Below are 22,165 nucleotides of genomic sequence, written 5' to 3' on the forward strand. Positions count from 1 at the left end.
AAGGGAGGGAACCTAACAGTGCATTTTTTCGGGGGGGGGGGACACAGGGGTACGCGTACCCCTAATCATTTTTGTGAATCTAATGGGAGTAGAAACTAATTTTTTTTTAAAAAAAGAGATTCTTCTCTAGCACAATGAATCGTAAGTTCCTTTGCTACCCCCACTGTCCATTTACTGTTTTTATTTTCCCTGATTTGAACTATAAAATGGTGGTTTTCTTGAGTCAAAATGAGAGTTTCCCTAAATATTTTTTAAGGGGGGAAAAGCACTGGAACCTACAGTAGAAGGGAGGAGGAGGAAGAAATGAGGAAAAAGCCAGAAGAAGTGGGGGAGAGAGGCAAGGAGGCTAAAGGGAAGCTCAGGAAGATTTTAAGTATGTTCCGCTGTTTATGTGGAAGATTCTAAGTCCATTTTCCAAATGCAGGAAGAATACTCCTTCAGAGATGGAGGTGGCAGGAACATGGCATTAGTGTTGCTATGCACAGCACACACCCCCACTCGAGCCACACTTCATGTCCATGCATGTTGTTTAAATGAATGAACAGGGCATTTGTATCCCTACAAAATGAAGCTTTCTCACTAGCATTGCGACCTGTCCCATGGGGAATCTCTTCAACAAGGCATTGATGCAACACTTTGAACAAGGACCTTAAAGACACTTTGATTTCCACAGAGCCTGGGCTTTCGACTAAAAACCTGCAAGATAACACCATTACTAAGATCTCCAGTTACTCTGCAGTGCCGCAAAGTAAGTAACCTATAGTAGCTTTTTATGTTAACAGCCAGATGTGCTGACCCATTGCCCAGCAGAGACCAGTTGTTTTGGTTTGGTGGGGAGGGGAGAAAGAGGGAGAGGGAAGTTAGCTTCAATGAAAGATCCAGAAGTGAAGAGAAATGCAAACAATCCCTTTGCATATACAGTCATACCTTGGTTCTCGAATAGAATCCATTCCGGAAGTCCGTTCGACTTCTGAAAACGTTCAAAAACCAAGGCGTGGCTTCCAATTGGCTGCAGGAGCTTCCTGCACTCAGTCGGAAGCCATAGAAGCCACGTCGGACGTTCAGCTTCCAAAAAAAGTTCACAAACCGGAACACTCACTTCCGGGTTTGCAGCATTCAAGAGCCAAAACGTTCGAGTCAGAAGGCGTTTGAGAACCAAGGTACAACTGTACGATCGAAGAAAGATGATAGAGCTTGCTCACTATTTTGTGATGTTTTGGTTGTCCATAAGACAGGGAATCTGGGATTAGTATTTTTTATCAAACAAAATGTGGCAATATAACCCTTAGATACAACCTAAGCATGCAGATACAACCAACCCCTTCTTCTGTTTACCTTATCAGGTGGCTTTCTCTTTGAGAAAAGCTCATTTCTTTGGCATGCAGAAGGTTATATCCTCCTCCCTGCTGTGGATTAAGTGGCAGGAGCTCATCCATGCCTGTCTCTGTCCCACTACACCTCTGTCTTCGACTCTGGGCTCACCCACACTCTGAGCCCTCTGTTGCCCTTCCCATAGAAACCCGTGCTAGATTTCCACCCTCCTAGCTGTACCATATTGCTCTGACTGAAATGTTGCATGTCTTGCTGCCTGGAAAAAGGCTCCCAGTTATTAATCCGGGAAGACTCTAACCAGTGGCCTAAGGGTTAGTGCTTGCTATTCACAATTACGATTCTCTTAACACAATCATTTCTCATGTCTAACACGCTTAGCAGGCTGCTCCTCTTTCAGGCTGCGGATGCTTGCTTGACTTACAAGCTGTGAAAAGCTATTCCCTGTGGCAAGTCATTCTGCTTAAAAGTTCACATACATAACACGCAATTAGGATCCAACAAACTAATATTGATCGCTCGCTCCCAAACTGTTTCCTACACGAGTGAGAAGTGTCGGATGAAGTGTGGAGGGCAAGGGTCTGACAAGAATACCACTTTCCTCCTTCACCCACCCACCCAAATACATGGGCTGCAATAGATCACTGGAAAAGAAATTAAATTCGCTCAAATCTCCCCAATGCAGAGGTGCAAGAGCTGCAGATTCTGAGGGAACTCAATGCCCTCACCACGGGGGGAGAAGCTTTGGATATTATAATGGAAATCTGGGGAAAGGAGGGACAGTTCTCACAGATTTCCTCCCTCGTCCTGTTCCACAATGTCTTAAATTGCCCAGACAACAAAGGTTATTTTCAGATATGGGGCTAAGTGAAGATATGTCCAGATATATTTATGACATGTGCAGAGGAATGCTAGAACATTATTTGCTTTTCTGTTTTGCTTTTTTGCTTTTGTTATATTCAAAAATCTCTGTGTGTATGCAATTTAATTGTAAACATGTAAAATTAAAGCCACCATGTACCATCACTTCTGCTCATAGGGTTGTCATATGTCTGGAATTTCCCGGGCTTACCGGAATACTGCAGTCGGAAGCAGTGTGTGGTCAGAAATTGGCAAAAAATATCTGGGGAAATCTGGATGTATGGCAACCTGTGTCCTTTTTTTTGCTGATTTTTCTTAAAAATATCTCAAAAATATTATTATTTTTCAATTTTGCCCAAAGCGCAACAACTTTGGCAAAACAAAACAAAACTCAACAACTTTTGTGTCTTTATTTTCACGCTTTAAAATATGGCAACCCTGAGATATAACACAGTGAGTGACATCTTACACTCACTACTTCATCATTTAACCAATGTTTTAGTTTTGCTTGATGTTGATGCCAACAGCAGCCCTTTTACAAAACTGAAATATCTAGTTGGCTAATTTTTTATCATATAAATAAATAATGGTGCTAAGATTGTTACAATTTCAGAACACGGAAATCAAGCCAGTATAATATATATCATGTTGGGGGTGTTGGTTTGGATTTGTTTTTAAAGGGAATCTATCCACCAGCAGAGAGCCGGAAGTAACCACACTGACTCCACTTGATCTTTCCTCCACTGGGAAGGACTGGTTTAATAATACAGGTGAGTTACTGTTTCTCTTTCAGATGGATATTGCTGCAAACATTTCTTTTTGATCCTGTTCTAGAAATCTTTCCATTGATCTCTTGGGTGGAGGTGTGGGGTTAAAGGAAGGCGATTCATGCTTAAATATCCCCTCCCCAAATCTCCATGATCGTAAAGATTGATTATGGCAGTAGGGATGTTCAAATGACCTTCTCTGTGAATACAGCAAATGTGTGTTGGAGGAAGCAGTTGTGCCTAGTGTCTCTCCCTCCAGTGTCACAGCAACCCTTCCCTCACTGTCCATATAGGTACTCAGCACCATGTTTGAAGGGGGAGCCCACAAGAGTTCAGATATGTACGTATCGGCTCTCCATTGAGAATGGTTCGCAAACAGGGCTATGTATTGGGTGGAGAGCTGATGTGTGTACAGCTGGATATGTTTGGAGTCCCCATCAGATATCACCTGTGGACATAGAAGAAGAAGAAGAAGAAGAAGAAGAAGAAGAAGAAGAAGAAGAAGAAGAAGAAGAAGAAGAAATAATAAACAACTTATTGTTTATACCCCGCCCATCTGGCTGGGTTTCCCCAGCCACTCTGGGCGGCTGGCAACAAAATATTAAAATACAATAGTCCTTCAGATATTAAAAGCTTCCCTAAACAGAGCTGCCTTCAGATGTCTTCTAAAAGACTGGTAGTTGCTTTTTCCTTTGACGTCTGGTGGGAGGGTGTTCCACAGGGCGGGCACCACTACCGAGAAGACTCTCTGCTTAGTTCCTTGTAACTTCACTTCTCACAGTGAGGGAACTGCCTGAAGGCCCTCAGTGCTGGACCTCAGTGTCCAGGCTGAATGATGGGGTGGAGATGCTCCTTCAGGTATACTGGGTCTGAGGCCATTTAGGGCTTTAAAGGTCAACACCAACACTTTTGATTTATGCTTGGCAACGTACTGGGAGCCAATGTAGGTCTTTCAGGACCGGTGTTATGTGGTCTCGGTGGCCACTCCCAGTCACCAGTCTAGCTGCTGCATTCTGGATTAGTTGTAGTTTCTGGGTCACCTTCAAAGGTAGCCCCACTTAGAGCGCATTGCAGTAGTCCAAGCGGGAGATAACTAGATGCATGATCTCAGCCTGCCTACCAGATGGAGCTGGTAAACAGCTGCCCTGGTCACAGAATTGACCTGCGCCTCCACAGACAGCTGTGAGTCCAAAATGACTCCCAGGCTGTGCACCTGGTCCTTTAGGGGCAAAGTCACCCCATTCAGGACCAGGGAGTCCGCCACACCTGCCCGCCTCCTGTCCCCACAAAACAGTACTTCTGTCTTGTCAGGATTCAACCTCAATCTGTTAGCCGCCATCCATCCTCCAACCTTGCGTGATGCAAGTGGAGTGGAAGAAGCAAAGATCACCAGTGTCAAAGCAATGATTCTTCAACATCAAATTCATTGGAGTGGTCATGTTGTGCAGGTGCCTGATTATCATCTTCCAAATTTCAGAACTTAAAAATGGAAAGTGTAATGCTGGTGATCCACAAAAGAGGTTTAAAGACTCTTTCAAGGCAAATTGGGGGGAAATGTAGTATAAACACCAACAACTGGGAAACACTGGCCTGCAAGTGCTCCAGTTGGAGAACAGCCTTTACCAAAGGTGTCATGGACTTTGAAGACACTCGAACTCAGGATGAAAGGGAGAAAGGTGCTAAGAGGAAGGCACGCTTGGCAAACCCTCACCAGGATCAACTCCCGCCTAGAAACCTATGACCCCACTGTGGAAGGACGTTTGGATCCAGAACTGGCCTCCACAGTCACTTACTGCTAAAACCGTGTTCATGGAAGACAATTTACTCGGCTACGAGTGATCGCCAAAGAAGAAGAAAGAAGAAGAGGGAATGCATTAGATGTACACATGAAAGGGGTCACCTGAACACCTCTAGTACTATCCATTGATTTGGAAGTGTTTACCTGTTACAGGGGCACTGGGTGCTCATTATGGGTCTCCCTTTGTGTATGAGCAAGCATATACATAAAAATTAATTGCATGGCATCATATGCATTTGGATATATGAAGGTTCAGGCACAAGTGAGCACAAAATGTGCAGCTAGAGAATGCGCTAATGCTTACGTGTACAAAAGTTAAGGCAGGTACCTTAACTTACCATTTCCATGCTTTTTGTGTGTGTGCATTACTGAATTTAAGTGCCTGGAACAAAACAAATTAGCCCTTAATTATAACCCATTGGGGTGTGGTTGAGCTTTTAAGATTGTTTTATTTATGTTGATGCCAGTTTCAGCCCTTTTCAAAGTGGAAATTATCTAGTTGGCTACAATTTTATCATCAAGATAAACAAAAGGCTAAGATGGTTAACATTTCAGAATAGGAATTTAAAGTTTCTGTAACATATCATGTGGGGATCACTGGGTTTTTGTTTTTTTAAGGTGATCTTAACTCCACCAGAAGAGTGACTGAAGAAACCCCTCTGACTAGCCATGATAATTCATCCACAATAAAGGACCAGTTTAAAAGCACAGGTGAGTTACTGATTCTTTTTTAAACCTACTTCATTTGGGCCCAGATCTAGTAGGTTTTCCAGTGCTGGTTCTGGTAACATGTATCTCTTAGGTGAGAGAATTATATGAAGGGGATTCATGTTTAAATCCTACCCTTCAACCCTCGATGATAATGATTGTATCTGTCTATCATCTATCTATCTATATCTATCTATCATCTATATCTATCTATCTATCTATCTATCTATCTATCTAGCTATCATCTATCTATCTATCTATCTATCTATCTATCTATCTATCTATCTATCATCTATCTATCTATCTATCATCTATCTATCTATCTATCTATATCTATCTATATCTATCTATCTATCATCTATCTATCTATCTATCTATCTATCATCTATCTATCTATCTATCATCTATCTATCTATCTATCTATCATCTATCTATCTATCTATCTATCTATCATCTATCTATCTATCATCTATCTATCTATCTATCATCTATCTATCATCTATGTATATATTACCTTTATCTTCCAAGGATCTCTAGGTGGTGTACATGGTTCTTCTCCTCCCTATTGCATCCTCACAAAAACCCTGTGAGGTAGGTTAGGCTAGGAGATGGTGACTGGCCTGAGGTCACCCATGGTTGAGTGGGGATTTGAACTCTGGTCTCCCAGGTCCTAGTCCAACACTCTAACCATTACACCATACTGGCTCTCCACCACAACACCATTAAATCTAGCAGTAAGAGCATTCAAATGGCCTTTTCTATGCATACATGCAATGGGTGGAGGGAGGACCAGGTTGAGCCTGGTGTCTCCACCTCCAGTACCATGGGTTCCATATTCCTATCTTCTTTATCTGGGATGCAGGTAGCGTTGTGGTCTAAACCACTGAGCCTCTTGGGCTTGCTGATCAGAAGGCTCAAATCCCACCGACGGGGTGAGCTCCCGTTGCTCTGTCCCAGCTCCTGCCAACCTAGCAGCTTGAAAGCACACCAGTGCAAGTAGAGAAATAGGTACCGCTGTGGTGGGAAGGTAAACAGCATTTCCATGTGCTATGGTTGTCGTCACGGTGTTCCGTTGCACCAGAAGCAGTTTAGTCATGACCTGGACTTTCCACATGACCTGGAAAGCTGTCTGTGGACAAACGCCGGCTCCCTCAGCCTGAAAGAGAGATGAGAGCCACAACCTCATAGTCGCCTTTCACTGGACTTAACCATCCAGGGGTGCTTTACCTTTTTTTTTTTTTTTACTTCCTTGTCCACATGCTCAGCATAGAGTTTGAAACGGGAGCCCACATGAGTATAGCTCATGGGCTCTCCATTCAGTTAAAAACTGTTCACAGGACAGCTGACTGGATGGCGAGCCCATGCTTATACAGTTGTACATACGTTGGCCGGCTTTCTTTCAAATGTCACACATGGACGTCAGAGGGTGATGGTGCCAGCAGAGTGTACACTATTGGAGGTGCAGCCACATATTAGATGTCTGCATGGAGTGGGCTGTTTGAACACCACCAGTACTAACCATTCATTTGGGACTGTGTATGTGGTACAGAAGCAGTGGGTGCTCCTTATGAGTTGTTTTTTTTATTGGGAGACCTAATCTGTCACAGAGCACATGCAGAAAAATGAATAGCACAGAATCTCATGCAAAAATTGCTCTTTGTAGATATAAATCTGTGCATAAATTGCCCTTTCTTAATCAGGAAACATGTGCTATTCTTGGTCAGTTCTTTTTAATGCATACCAATTATGTATGTGTGTGTACATTGTACAGCTTTTGTGATATTTTTGAATTGTAATACAACAATGTACTTGGAACAAAAACAAATAAAACAGCCTAACAAAAGCCAGTGAATGCAATCAAATAAGCCCTAAAAGTGGCACTGAGCAACTCTAAGCATATCCGCCAAGAGCAATTTCATAAGTCTGAAACATACATCCGGTGAACCGACAGACAATTTGAGACACAAGCGTGTGTTTGATTTTCTTATTTTGACTCAAATTAAAAATCCTCAGTGACCATTATGCCATGGTACGTGCTCCAGAGAAACATCTTACATTTGCCTCATTTCTTTTTGCTAGAAGTAACAGCCACTAGTTTGCATATGTCAGTGTCTCACAGTGCCATTTGTAACCACCTGAGCAGTCATACAAAACTAAATTAGGCTTCCTGTTCTTTGCTCTTCCCTTTGCACCATTCACTCCTCTGAGACCAATCTGAGAATTTCTGTGTGGGCAGAAAGGGCAACACCAAAAATATAGGTTAGAGCAGAGCAGAGATAAGCAAAAGCCTCTATTTTCCCCTTGTCAGAGGACAACAGGCAAAGGAGCGCTTGGGCAGCTCCTCCCAAATGCTTCTATTGACATACATGCAGTTGCCTTGAAAGACTGAAACTGCAGGATGTGGCTACTCACATCCTGAGTGGGAACTAGTTGCTCAGAGCAACTTTTTATTGCTTGCTAGGCATGCTGCAAGATGCTGGTTTTGACTGTGAAACTGAAAACCATTGGGATGGTTTGCCTGCTTAGAAACAGAACCTTCTGTCCTATCACATCTGCTTTGCACCCATAAGGTTGCAGGTTCAATCCCTTACATCTCCAGATATGGCTGGGGGAGACCCCTGTCTGAAATCTGGAGAGTCAGAGTACCAGTCAGAGTAAGGCTTCCTTGATCTTGACACTACTTCAGACAGTACTTCATATGTCTCAAGCTTCTGTTTCACAGAGCTAACTGGCACTTCTACCTTTCCAAAGCTGCAAGGATTGAGATGTGTATTAATGTGTCAATCAGTCAAAAGCAGATATGGCTGTCGCAGTTTCCAGGGTCACCTCCACACTGTCACTGTTTCGTGGGAGGGATTCGTTTGCATACCAAAAATGCAGATTTGTGAAATTAAAAAGGATTAAAATACCCTATCATAACAAATCTGCTTTAAAAAAGAAAAAGAAACCCAGACATTTTGCTGTAAGGAAATAGATATTGGTTGGTTGACGGGAAGTCGTATAGCCTCTGCACAAACACATCAGAAGGAATGCCCATTAAATAGTGGACATTGCATAACCGTCATGCATGCATTGTGCAATCAAATCAGGATGAATGTTCAATTAACAGCTCCACTAGAGGAACCTCAGACTCATAGCCCCTCGGTTGCCAGCTGCTGTGAACAAGCGCTGCTGCTTTACTTGCAAACAGCAATTTCACACAATTTGTTTCTCATTGTGACTACCAGGTACAACTCGCATGTTGACAAGAAAAATGTATTGTCTGAATCAGCCCTTGGTTTAGAAATGGGGGAGGAGAAAGCAGCTGTTTGAAGTTGTATTGTTTTTGCCTATGATAGCTGAGGTTCATTTTTCAGGTACTGCAACTAGTCCAGGAAAGACTTCCTTCCCCTGGCCAGCAGTTGTAGCCGTTCTGCTTCTCTTATGCACATGCTTATTCATTTTGGGAGTCAGAAAATGGTGTCAGTATCAAAGAGAAATGTAAGTAGTACATGCCCTCCTGGCATTTTGCATGCTAATACAAAATGTGCTGTTGTGAAATAAATCCCCAACGAAAGCACTCGGAAAGGGCCATACCTCAGTGGCCGAACAACTGTTTTGCATGGAAAAGCTCCCAGGTTCAGTCCCCAGCCTCTCCAGGAAGGGCTGAGAAAGACCCCTGTCTCAAAAACCTGGGGTGATGGGGGCAGTCACGGTGGACAATAAGTTAAATGGGCCAATGGTCTGACTCAATATAAAGCAGCTTCATGCATGCCTGCGATTTGCAATCTGATTAGGATGGTGTGTAATTTAGCATTCTTGAAATTGCAGTTGCTGAGCCCCATTGATCACAGTGGGACTTGAGCATGTTCAGTGCATCTGCACCAATCTGCATAATGCAGATAACCCCTAAATATTGGCCATTCAGGTTGACGCTGATGGGAGTTGGAATCCAGCAACATCTCAAGGCATCCCATTGACTTGCCCCAGTTGGATCACAATAAAGAACTGGACTACAATAAAAGTGGTGCTGTGTAAAACCTTGGCTAATTTCTTCAGACACCATCAGAATCACAGATACTTATGGAACATGGTGAATAAGACACAAAACAACTTTTCCTGCTGGCATCCCTATTGAAATCCTCAGCGGTTTTTGTAATTACATATACACAGAAGTGTGCGGCATCATGCAAGCAATTCCAACTCCTGTCAACTGTAATGAAGTGTAACATTTTGCATAAAAGAGATATCTATCCATGACCTCCACTATTGTGCACGACAAGGACAGGATTGGGCAAGTCATAGTTATAAACCAGACTACTACAATATGCTCTATGTGGAGCTGCTCTAGAAGATGACTTAGAAGTTTCAACTGGTCCAAAATGCAGCAGTCAGATTGCTGGTTCCATTTGGAACTGACATAGACCCTGTTTTTAAAGACAGCTGCATGGGTTATCAGCTCATTTCCAGACCCAGTTCAAGGTACTCACCATTAGTGAACCCCAAACAGCTTAGTTCACAAACATCTGAAATACCACTTCCTTCCCTACAGACCTTCTCAGATGTTAAGATTGATAGTTCCACTGCCCTCAGAAGTTTGGGAAGGAGGGGTTTCCACTGCCCTCAGAAGGTGTCCAAATTGGGGTTTCTCTGTGACAGTCCCTAAGCCGCGTAGTTCCTTCCCCACAGAGGTGTGCCTGAGTAGTTTCTGTTTTATGCTGAAGATGCACCTCTTTGCCCTGGTCTGAAACTTGAGATTTAACAGATTTTCATATCGCTTGTTCTTGATTATTATTATTATTATTATTATTATTATTATTATTATTATTAATACCCCACCCATCTGGCTGGGTTTCCCCAGCCACTCTGGGCAGCTTCCAACAAAATATTAAAATACAGTAATGCATCAAACATTAAAAGCTTCCCTAAACAGGGCTGCCTTCAGATGTCTTCTAAAAGTCTGGTAGTTGTTTTTCTCTTTGACATCTGGTGCAAGGGTGTTCCGCAGTGCGGTGCCACTACCGAGAAGGCCCTCTGCCTGGTTCCCTGTAACTTGGCTTCTTGCAGTGAGGGAACCACCAGAAGGCCTTCGGCGCTGGACCCCAGTGTCTGGGTAGAATGATGGGGGTGGAGATGCTCCTTCAGATATACTGGACCGAGGCTTGCATGCTCTCTGAAGGAGCACACACATAACTTGGGGGTAGCCTTCAATGCACCTTTGCCATCAGAGACCTAAGTGACCTTTGTGGTTAGGATTATCAGCATTGTCTATACCCATCTCTGGACTGGAGTAGTCTGGCTAATGTAGTCCATTCATTGGCAACCTCAAAACTAGATTGCTGTAATCTGCTCTATGTGGGGCTGCCCTTGTATATTGCCCAGAAACTTTATGTATGAGGTTGTTTTCTCCTCAGAAGGACGACTTCTTAATTTTGTTTACCTTCTCTACCATTTTATTGTGTGTTGCTGTTGTGTTTTGCTGCATATTATTTTTAAATACACTGGGTGTTGTTTTTTTCATTTTAGTCTGAACAGACCGCCGTCTTTCAAGCCACCTCCTCCTCCAGTTAAATACACCTCTATTCAAGAATTAGAGGGAATGTACTCATCATGCAATGAACAGGAAAATGGGCCTGAAGCCTTCCAGGATAATACGAGTCTTTATCGTATGAACCTCACAGGCATGCAGTGGCAGTGAGCCACATGGAAATTTAGACTGCTTAAACCTGCATGGATGCGAAAGCTGCAATATAGCATAACTACGTGGTCAGAAAATAATGCAAATGTTGAGCAGCTTGTGGAGGAAGCATGAAGTGGTTGTGTTGCAGGAAGTAAAGTATAAATCAGACCTAAGTGTAACATCCATATCATATCCATTCTACTTTGTCTGGATTCAGTGCATAGTAACGGCAGCGTCTCTGAAAAGCGCTAACGTCAGAATTTGAATGAAATCATTGCCAGGTGATTTCCAGATCTCCTTATCTCTAAGCTTGCCTTGTGATTTTGAGATGCCATTAAGAAAGGGGGGGGGGACACAAATTGGGCAGATACATATTTATTCTTCCTTCTTGTTTGTCCCATGATTTGGAAAATGCCATAATTATGCAATCTGTGAGGCATTTGGGAATCAGAATTTTAATGTAGTTTTCATGCAATTTTAAATTACCCTTGTATTTTGATTTTCCAAACACTGTCTTGTGTATGTTTTTAAAGGCACTTTAGGATAATAAACGGCTAAAAAATAATGCTGTAGTAACTATGTAGGACCAGAAGGTGGCTCTGTAGGCTTAATTTTTGCATATAAAATGTTTCCCATAATATGGTGATAACCCAGAATGTAAACAGCTGCTAAATCTGCTAATATGCAATATGTTTCAAAATAAGTGATTTGTGGATATAAACAGAGATAAGTAGGCTGAGTAGTTGACATTTTCCTTTTTTTTCTTTTTCTTTTTTTAATGTACGAATTTAAACCAAAGATGAACAATATCCATACCAGAATTTGCCTCTGATTTTCTGTCAACAGTAGCTAGACTTTTGTGAACTTCATATCTGAAAAGCTCTGATACTAGGATGCAAATAATATATTTGCCAAATGGTTTCCAAATCTCGTAATTGCTAAGTTTATTATCATAATTTAAAAATACAATTTAAAATAAAATTAAATGAGTGCTAAATATTAATGGATTTATTCTTTTCCCCCTAACCACAGTTCATGTATGTTTGCTATAAGGTGGAAAGTGATACTGAATTTGGGAACCTCATCTCACCTACCTGGGAGTAAGGCTCATTGAATTCAATAGGACTTACTTCTGACACGATTAGGCATGCTGTTAGGAAGTCTTGCAGATGGATAGATTACCTCATTTTATTTAGGAGGCTTGAGATAAAGTCACCCTGAAATGGTTTGGTGATTAGTCTTTAAGGAAATGTGAAAGCAGCTGCCAGTTTAACTTTAATCATATTTTGAGTCTGGATAGCTCAGTCGGTAGAGCATGAAACACTTAATCCCTGGGCTTGAGCTGCACATTGGGTGAAAGAAGAAGAAGAAGAAGAGTTTCGATTTGATATCCCGCCTTTCACTCCCTTTAAGGAGTCTCAAAGCGGCTAACATTCTCCTTTCCCTTCCTCCCCCACAACAAACACTCTGTGAGGTGAGTGGGGCTGAGAGACTTCAAAGAAGTGTGACTGGCCCAAGGTCACCCAGCAGCTGCATGTGGCGGAGCGGGGACGCGAACCCGGTTCCCCAGATTACGAGACTACCGCTCTTAACCACTACACCACACTGGCTCTCAAAAGATTCTTGCATTGCAGGGAGTTGGACAAGATGACCCTCGTGACTCCTTCCAACCCTACAATTCCATGACCCTATAAGTGTTTGCATAAAGCCATTCAATCAGATCGCTCAGATTTTCAAATGACACAGAATACTGAGCCTTCCACGGTTACTGGTGTTCCTATTCCAGAGGATCAGAGGGAGGCCACCCCCTCATATTCTGTGATATCCCATGATTAATTACTGTTTCTTAGAAAGTTATCAGAGGTGGGGTCATAATTTGGCTAAAACTGGAGTAGGGAGCCAAGAAGATATCATTAAGAGCCATCACCTTTAATCTTTTAACCACTAGGGGACAGGGGTCAGCAAACATTTTCAGCAGGGGGGCAGTCCACTGTACCTCAGACCTTGTGGGGGGCCGGACTATATTGGGGGGGGGGGAGGAAATGAACAAATTCCTATGCCCCACAAATAACCCAAAGATGCATTTTAAATAAAAGCAACACGCTGATTCCCAGACCATCTGTGGGCTGGATTTAGAAGGTGATTGGGCCGAATCCGGCCCCCGGGCCTTACTTTGCCTACCCATGCACTAGGAGAATTAAGTTGTCTTGTCACAGATGTAACCGTCCTGATAGACTGTGTTCTGTACTTGCAGGGTCTCCTCACCTCACATAGGCCGACTTGACAACTTTATTCTGTGGAACTGGTACTGTTACAGATGGCGCATAATACGGACTCTGCACTTGTAACCAGTGGTGTAGCGTGGGGAGTGCAGAGGGGGCCAGCCACACCGGGCGCAACATCGGGGTTAGGGCAAATCCATGGGTTAGGGGGCGCAAATCCACAGGTTAGGGGGCACAAATCCACGGGTTAGGGGGCGCAAATTACTTGCCTTGCCCCGGGTGCTAACAACCCACGCTACGCCACTGCTTGTAACATACCCTCCAACATTTCTTTGATGAAAATAGGGATGTCCCATCCCATAATGATAATTTTACTATTTATACCCCAGACTTCTTACCGAGTTGCCCAGTCACTTTGGGCAGCTTCCAACATATATAAAAACATAATAAAAGATTAAAGTTTTTTTTTTTAATATTGGGGGTCAGATAATGCCATACCCTCCAACATTTCTTCAATGAAAATAGGGACATCCTAAGGAAAAGTGGGTCAGGGGTCCCTTTACCTTTAACTTTTAAGGAAAAGTGGGACATTCTGGGATCAAATCAGAAACCGTGACGGCTTCTCTAAATTAGGTATGTCCCTGGAAAATAGGGACACTTGGAGGGTCTGTTGTAAAAAATTGATCTTTGGAACTCCCAGCCTCCTGACATTAGGTGCCTTGGCTGTACTCTTTTCAGTACAGTGGTACCTCGGGTTACATACGATTCAGGTTACATATGCTTTAGGTTACAGACTCTGCTAACCCAGAAATAGTACCTCGGGTTAAGAACTTTGCTTCAGGATGAGAACAGAAATTGTGCTCCGGTGGCACGGCAGCAGTGGGAGGCCCCATTAGCTAAAGTGCTTCAGGTTAAGAACAGACCTCCAGGACGAATTAAGTTCTTAACGCGAGGTACCACTGTACTTGCTTAAATATGTGTGTGTTTAGCCAAGCCTATCCAGACATGCAGAAGTTGCATGTGTTTTACTTCTAGTTAGCTATTGTGGATTTTAATCTTTTGAATATTTTTTAAATATCAATCTTAACTATTTTTTAAAATCAAAATACTTCATATTTCTGTAAGCCACTTGGAGGCTTTCTTGCAATCAAGTGGTATCAAAATTTTGTTAAATGACTGCAAAAAATGACTGCACGCTGCTCAAGAGAAACTTTTCCAGGGTTCTCCTTGGAAGGCAGCTTGTAGCTCACATCAGGTGTTTTGTTCAGTCATGAAGCCATCTAATGAATCTCTCAATGGTATGCATAGGTACTTATGGAATGCTAGCATGGGGCACGTGGCAATCTTAGCAGTGCATCAGGAAAGCAGTCTAGCAGAGCCACTCATGTTGATCGTGATGTGATCTTCCCAGCAAATGACGATCGTCACATCCTGTAAATCAACAGAACGTTGGAACAGCATGTGATTTCCAAGGCTCAAGGCAAGCCGTTTCGCCTTCCGGATTCATTAATAAAGCACACTATGTTTTAAAAACAGACAGGTGACATAGATAATACCTCAGTTTTGAAGGTTTAGGGTGTGGGTAGTTGGCAGAGCTGTGTGAACTGGGTGGGTAAAGGAAGATTTCAAGAAACAGCTGAGGGTTTAGATTTGACATTAATCATATTTGATGTTAATTGCGTGAATAGAATTGATGTTCAAACAGCTGTTTCACTGGCATCAGTGGAGGCTTACCTTGAAATGAAAATGGCTTCAGAGAGCCCCCCCCCTTTTTTTAACAGGACCTTGCCTGGGATAGAAAGGATTAAACTCTCCCTTCTCACCTCCAATCCCAATGCTGCTCAGCTGCTTCCCACAAAGGCTGTTTGCATAACAAACCACACACACACACACACACACACACACACACACACACACTTGCATTCCTGAATGAAATTAATGCCACATCTAGTTTGGTTAGCTGGGATGTGTGCCCCAAGTTAGCTAGGACAAGTGTTGAGAAACTGCTCTTTCAAAAGCATCCAGGACGGAGGTTTTAAAACTACCTTTTTCTCAATACCCTTTTCTCACTATACCTTTAATTTACAGGTCTTGCAACTCCACTATTTAAACAAGAGACGGCTAATGGGAAAGACTCATTTACGTCAAAAAGTTGTCTGCTGATTTTGCCTTGTTTGACTCAGTGCTACTTTGTGGTTTCGAAACCAAAGTAAGATTTCCTGACTGCTGAGATTGGGAAATACTAGACTGTTTTCCCCTACAAGTCTTCTTATGCTCTAGAAAACGTCTTAATTAGTAAATGCTCAAATCTATATTTTAGGTGACGGTGAGTTGGTGAAGCTATCGCTTCAAATTTCCCTCCTCTCTTTCTGTCTTTTCTTAGTAGTGTGCTGTTTATAAAGACAACCTACCATTTTCAAAAGCTACTCCGGTGTAAGAAGCCAAGCATGGTGATTGTTCAGAAGAAAAGTTTATGTCCCCTCCAAAAATATTAAAGTCATTTTAAATTTACCATCACTTCCAAATGTGCCTGTGAGGTTAAAACAATAAAAAACAAAACAAACGAGATTTCTAGACTGGTTTGACTGGTTTGGAAATCTTTTTTTTTTTTCCCCACAGCCAAACATGTGCAATCCATCCATAACAGAAACTCCCTGAAGAAGGAGCATGAAATTAAAATATCACATTGATCTTCATCTGAGATTTGATCCCTGGTGAATATGAGCTGATTACTCTTCCCCTTGCATAGCTCCCAAGAGCTTTATTGGCAGGAAGTCAAGAGGTTTGCTAATAAGCTCTCCTAATCATGTAAAAATACATTCAAAGTAAGACAGAAACACGGGACGCGGGTGGCGCTGTGGGTAAAAGCCTCAGCGCCTAGGGCTTGCTGATCGAAAGGTCGGCAGTTCGAATCCCCGCGGCGGGGTGCGCTCCTGTTGTTCGGTCCCAGCGCCTGCCAACCTAGCAGTTCGAAAGCACCCCCGGGTGCAAGTAGATAAATAGGGACCGCTTACTAGCGGGAAGGTAAATGGCGTTTCCGTGTGCGGCTCTGGCTCGCCAGATGCAGCTTGTCACGCTGGCCACGTGACCCAGAAGTGTCTCCGGACAGCGCTGGCCCCCGGCCTCTTGAGTGAGATGGGCGCACAACCCTAGAGTCTGTCAAGACTGGCCCGTACGGGCAGGGGTACCTTTACCTTTTTAAGACAGAAACACAATGTTGCACTTTAGTTCTATAGGGGGTGATCCCAAAGAACTGTTGCAATAATTACATTGAACTAAAACCTTCTTCTCTGTTCTGTTTACTTTGTTTCCTTGTTTTGTTGTTTACTTTAAGTTAGAAGAATACAATCACACTCCAATTCAGTGGTGAATTGTTATTTTAATTATCTTTGGGTGATAGCCATACAAAGTTGTAGAGCAGATTCCTTGAAATCAAGACTTAAGTCTATTCAGTGGATAACACCCAATATAATTAGAGGACCCAGAAAACACTGGTGGTGGCAGTTCAAGAACTGCCCTAATCATTTTAGGTCACTGCAGTAGTAAACTTGTGTGGAAACCTAACCACTCCAGGCGGCAGTTGTGGGCTCATATGAGCAGTGCTATTTTTCTAGAAAAAGAGGTGATGGAATTCTCCATCAACACCTCCCTTGTTCTCTTATAATAACAATGGCGCCCACCTGAGAGGTGCCAACGCTGAGTTCCGGTGAGTTCTGGCTGAAAAAAAGCCCTGCGTATGAGGTAAACACCTCCATATAAACACACAAGCACACACATGCCACTGTGGTTTGCCGGCAGAAGGGTGTCACTGCAAAACTGAGAAAGTGGATGAGGGACCTCATGAAACTAAGGCTTCCTCAGGCTTAATTACAGCAGCAAACAATGGTTTGACGTTCATTCATTCTTTCTATAACCTGCCATTTATCCTGAAGGAGCCTCATTGAATGTAGCCAGTGTGTTAGCTACACCTAGGTTGAAGTCATTATTAAGTTTCAGCTTCCAGATTCCAATCCTTCATTCAAGGCTAGCGTGCTGATAATTACAGTGCATTGTCTTTCCAGCATGCTTGAGAAGAGAGTTAGCAGGGACAGATTTGGTAAAAATTAAAATCAATCAGTGAATGAGATATGATTAGGGATGGTTAGAACAGCGTGGAAGAGGAGGAAAGAATGACTGTTTATATATGGTAAAGGGAATGTTTTACCTTCAAAGGGTTCCAGGTACCATCCCTGACATCTTGAGATAGGGCTGGGAGAGACCCTAGAAAACTCCTACCTGTCAGTACAGACCATAATGACCTAAATGGATCAACAAACTGAGTCAGTAAACAGCAGGCTCCCATGTTCCTACAGAGTGCAACTTCTCTTCTTCCAGTTTGGCAGCATTGTGTGTGTAGGCGATAGAAGTACCTACCTGAAAAACAAAGGAACACTTGGGAGGTGGAAACAATTTGTTTCACTTTTATTATGGATGATACATCTCACCAGATACTTTTGTTTCCTGGTCCACATTTCTTCTAAAGCAGCTTTTCTGTTCCTGAAAAATTCCGATTTTCAGAGCTGCAGAGTTATGGATTTGCTTTGGGTTAATGGGGCCTTGAGCTCGTTCCTGCTCCAGGCACCTGAGCTGTCCTCTGATTGACCTCAGTGGCTTTAAAAGCAAAGTGCAACATTGCCTGTAAATGGGATTGACATGAACTATGCTGGGTCCATAGATTCTAATGACAGAAGCAGTGTGTGAGGATTCATTGTATTTTGTGCTATGGAGTATATAGCGTTCTCTCTCTCCTCCCTCCCTCTCCCTCTCTTTCTCTCTGTGTGTTTGAAGCATAAAAAGTACATCTGCTACTTGCAAGGGGTATTATGATCCTGGGAGAACTCTTTTTACTATTTGTAAAACCAAAGCTTCAACAGGGCAATACTCAACATGCCTAGTCAGTACAGAGTTCAATGGGATGAGTGGGGTCAGGATTGCAGCCTAAAGCCCAAATCACATGCATGCAATGACCATCTGTCAAAGCTTGCAGAGGCCATCAGAAGCTTAGGGATTTTGTAAAATATTCAGCGGTTTATAAATGCTTTGAAATAAATGACTATGTGCCGGGCAAAAGAGGCATTTAGCCCTCTCCCTGCTCTTGGTTGCCCTCCAAGTGGTGTTTTTTAATGTCCTAAGGCTGCAATACTAAGCACACTTCCAAGATGGTCCCATTCCTGATCCCAGCAACCTTGCTTGCCCTTTCCTGCCACCTACCAGCACAATTTGCCCTACAAACTAAAGTCCAGGTGAGCTGCAGAGGAAGCAGGAAGACAAGGCTGAGCAGCTTCCATGCAACTGCCTGCTTTGCTTCCACCTTCTTCTTCTTCGGCCTCCAATGCTGATGAGTACCAAATGGCACTGTCAGTGTGAGGCTGTTGAGGAGCTGCCCTGCCCTGCTCTGACTGTTCCTCTGCTGCTTGTCTGTGCCACCTGCCACCTGGGCCATTTGTGTGCTCGCTTATTTGCCTCCTCCTCTGTCATCACACTGCAGTTGAACTGGAAGCCTATTGGCAATGTGACAACATTTTTTTCTTACACATTATATACCTAGATACACATTTATATTGTATCCATATACAGTGGTACCTCGGGTTACATACGCTTCAGGTTACATACACTTCAGGTTACAGACTCCGCTAACCCAGAAACAGTGCTTTCGGTTAAGAACTTTGCTTCAGGTTGAGAACAGAAATCGTGCTCCAGTGGCATGGCGGCAGCAGGAAGCCCCATTAGCTAAAGTGGTGCTTCAGGTTAAGAACAGTTTCAGGTTAAGTACAGACCTCCGGAACAAATTAAATACTTAACCTGAGGTACCACTGTATAGTAAATCCCCATGATTGCTGTCCATAGATTTAGTTACACAGTAATATTGCAGTACAACATTTTTTGCAGTTATAATTGCTACTTTCTTGACTTTGCCATACAACAGGTTTCAGTTAAAGGATTTGGAAGATAATAGTTTGTCAAGCTTTTTAACGACAATGTAATATAGCCTATTGTATAAATGACATGTGCTATCCTACTTAATCCTTACCTCTGACTCTTTCTCGTTTTACATTTTACGACGGTATATAGAAACCGGCATATGCATAGAAGTTGAGGATGGATGCATTAAGAATGAAAGGCAATCACTTTATTTGACTGCTGTGTGGACAGCTGGTGCAGGAGGAGGAAGTTGCATGGAATTGTGGGAAACATAAGCAGGCTGACTCAGGAGAACATAAAGAGCAGGCCACTAGAAGCCAGGGATTCTTTTTTGATGGCTGGGGGAGAGGGTGAGATTTCATCCGGACAACAGCTGATATCCTACTGCATTCTTAACTTTGTCTCCACCACAGATAGAGAGAGAGAGTGCACATTCCAGTTTTTGTATTCTCATAGAAAGTGGATCCAATTCCTTCCAAGATGCCTTATCTAATTGAGTGCATGTTTATTTGAAACTAACTCATTCCACATCAAAGCCCTTCCTCTCCTTTATACTTTGGCTATTGACTTGCATTCACAGCATTGAGAAAAACAGATAAAACAAGCCTTACATGTCTATCACAGCTGTGCAGCCAGTGCTGACATGTCATATTTACCATTAAAAAGATCCTGAAAACAACATTATTGTACATATTAGAGCATGTCTGTCTCAGGAGACAATGGAGAAGTGTGCTTTTGGGGATGAAGTCAAACTTTTGGAAGGTTGCAGCACCTGCTGTGGCTGTAGAAGCCAATGCAGGAGAGGCATGTTTTGCTGCAGCCAAGGTAAGAAGAAGAAGAAGAGTTTGGATTTGACATCCCGCTTTATCACTACCCGAAGGAGTCTCAAAGCGGCTAACAATCTTCTTTCCCTCCTTCCCCCACAACAAACACTCTGTGAGGTGAGTGGGGCTGAGAGACTTCAAAGAAGTGTGACTGGCCCAAGGTCACCCAACAGCTGCATGTGGAGGAGCGGAGAGCCGAACCCAGTTCATCAAATTACGAGTCTATCTCTCTTAACCACTACACCACACTGGCTGGATGAAGACATCCAGTTTTGCTGCTATCGGTGCACCATTGTGCTTCTTCTCTCTGTGCTCCTCCAAGCAGTGATTCCTCCTCTGGTCACTGCTGCGGATACACAACATGTCTGTCTCCAGGCACTGTTGTCACCTGCAAGGGATTTCTATAGGGTGGGGTTCACGTTGCCAGTCTCCATGTCACATTTGCAGGCCTCTTTGTAATGCAGAGTTAGTCTGCCAACAGGCATGGTACCTGACGGCAGCTCCTGTAGAGCACATCCTGGAGATCCTGCCACCTTCCATTCTGGGGACGTGACCAAGCCAGCGTAGACATCACTGAGACAGAAGTGTGAACATGCTGGGAAGGGCTTGGGAGAGCATATCTTGGAGAATCTGTGCTGCCATGCGATGCCCAAAATCTTCCTGCTGCACTGGTGAGTGTAAGTTGCCCACAGCTCACTTCTAAAAAGCAGTGTGCTTGACAGGCAAGTCTAGGAGACCTTCATCTTGGTCTTGATTGTAAGCATCACATTCTCCCACACCCTTTTGGAGAGGCAAGCCATTGCCGTAGCTGTCTTATCCAGCTCTGCGTTGATGGAGAGGTTGCTGGTTATTGCTGGTTATGGCGGAGCCCAGGTAGACAAAGTTGTCTACCACCTCAAGCATGTGGTTACCAACTCAGGTTATTGGTCTTTGTCAGGCTGATGCTGAGGCCAAACTCCATAGTTCTTGCCTGGTGGAGGATTGCATGTAACAACAACTCTGATATTTGCATGCCTGGAATGCAGCCTACTGTATAAGGGTCACAGTCCTCCATGCACCAGACACAATTTAGTCATGCTGACCATATGACCCAGAAAGCTGTCTGTGGACAAATGCTGGCTCCCTTGGCCCGAAAAGCAAGATGAGTGTTGCATCTCATAGTTACCTTTGACTGGGCTTAACCATCCAGGGGTCCTTTACCTTTTACCTTTACTGTATAAAGGTATCACGCCCATTGCCCCATTGGCATGTGCCCACAAGAGAATGTGGCTCTCAGATTTCCCAACCCTACTTTAAAATCACACCTCAAATTTCTTATCTGTAGGAAAGACTGGCCCCTGTAATGTTATACCACAGGAGGTGACCATATTTGGCACTTCCAGCTGACATATGGCTGCCAACGCACAGGTCCTTTTGGACATGGAAGAAGGCAGAATGTGGATGGGGAGGAACGGGGCAGGGCACACTCCACCCAATGCACGAGGGGGCCAGGATTGGAACCCCCATGCAAAATAGTTACAGTCTGTATATCACTTACATCTTTTGTGTGTTTTAACACATGCTGTGAGAGTGGCAGGTATGTGCTCGAGGGCATGTGTTTTTGGCATCAAAACTGTAATGTTGTGAAACAGTCTTAAGAGTTAATTTGGAAGTTCATCTCTACCCTTTTTGCCTTTTTGCCATCATGAAGGGTAGGGAGCCACAAAAACTAGTACTGCATACAAGTGTGGCAAACAAAGAGCTCCACTGTAATTCAGTTTTAAGTTGATCCCACAGTCTGGGATGAAATTCATCCTGTGAATTCATTCTCAACCTCGCAATGTGACAGATATCATTGCAGCAGGATCCAGCTCTGAAACCAGCACTATCACTTGTCAGTATAGTGGACATGCATGCCTCTGTGAAAATAAAACCCTGAAATGTTTTGGCAAAGTACACGTGGCGTTCGGTCTGCAGAGACTGGGCTCTTTTCCAAAGTGTCGCGTCTAACACATATTTAAAATGAGCCTCTGGGATCAGGTTACTGAATTAGGAAC

General features: G+C 43.3%; 1 protein-coding gene across 1 annotated transcript in view; it reads left to right on the forward strand.

Moving 5' to 3' along the window:
* Positions 1-12,106, forward strand: part of CD96 (CD96 molecule) — a 28,935-nt gene extending 16,829 nt beyond the window's left edge. The window contains exons 8-12 of the mRNA XM_028726741.2: positions 674-748; positions 2,871-2,960; positions 5,374-5,466; positions 8,820-8,943; positions 10,969-12,106. Coding sequence (XP_028582574.2) covers positions 674-748; positions 2,871-2,960; positions 5,374-5,466; positions 8,820-8,943; positions 10,969-11,140 — 554 coding nt within the window. The 3' untranslated portion in view covers positions 11,141-12,106. The remainder of the gene's footprint in view (positions 1-673; positions 749-2,870; positions 2,961-5,373; positions 5,467-8,819; positions 8,944-10,968) is intronic.
* Positions 12,107-22,165: the final 10,059 nt, after the last annotated feature.

The sequence above is a fragment of the Podarcis muralis genome, chromosome 4, assembly GCF_964188315.1.
Source record: "Podarcis muralis chromosome 4, rPodMur119.hap1.1, whole genome shotgun sequence".
NCBI classification, from domain to species: Eukaryota; Metazoa; Chordata; class Lepidosauria; order Squamata; family Lacertidae; genus Podarcis; species Podarcis muralis.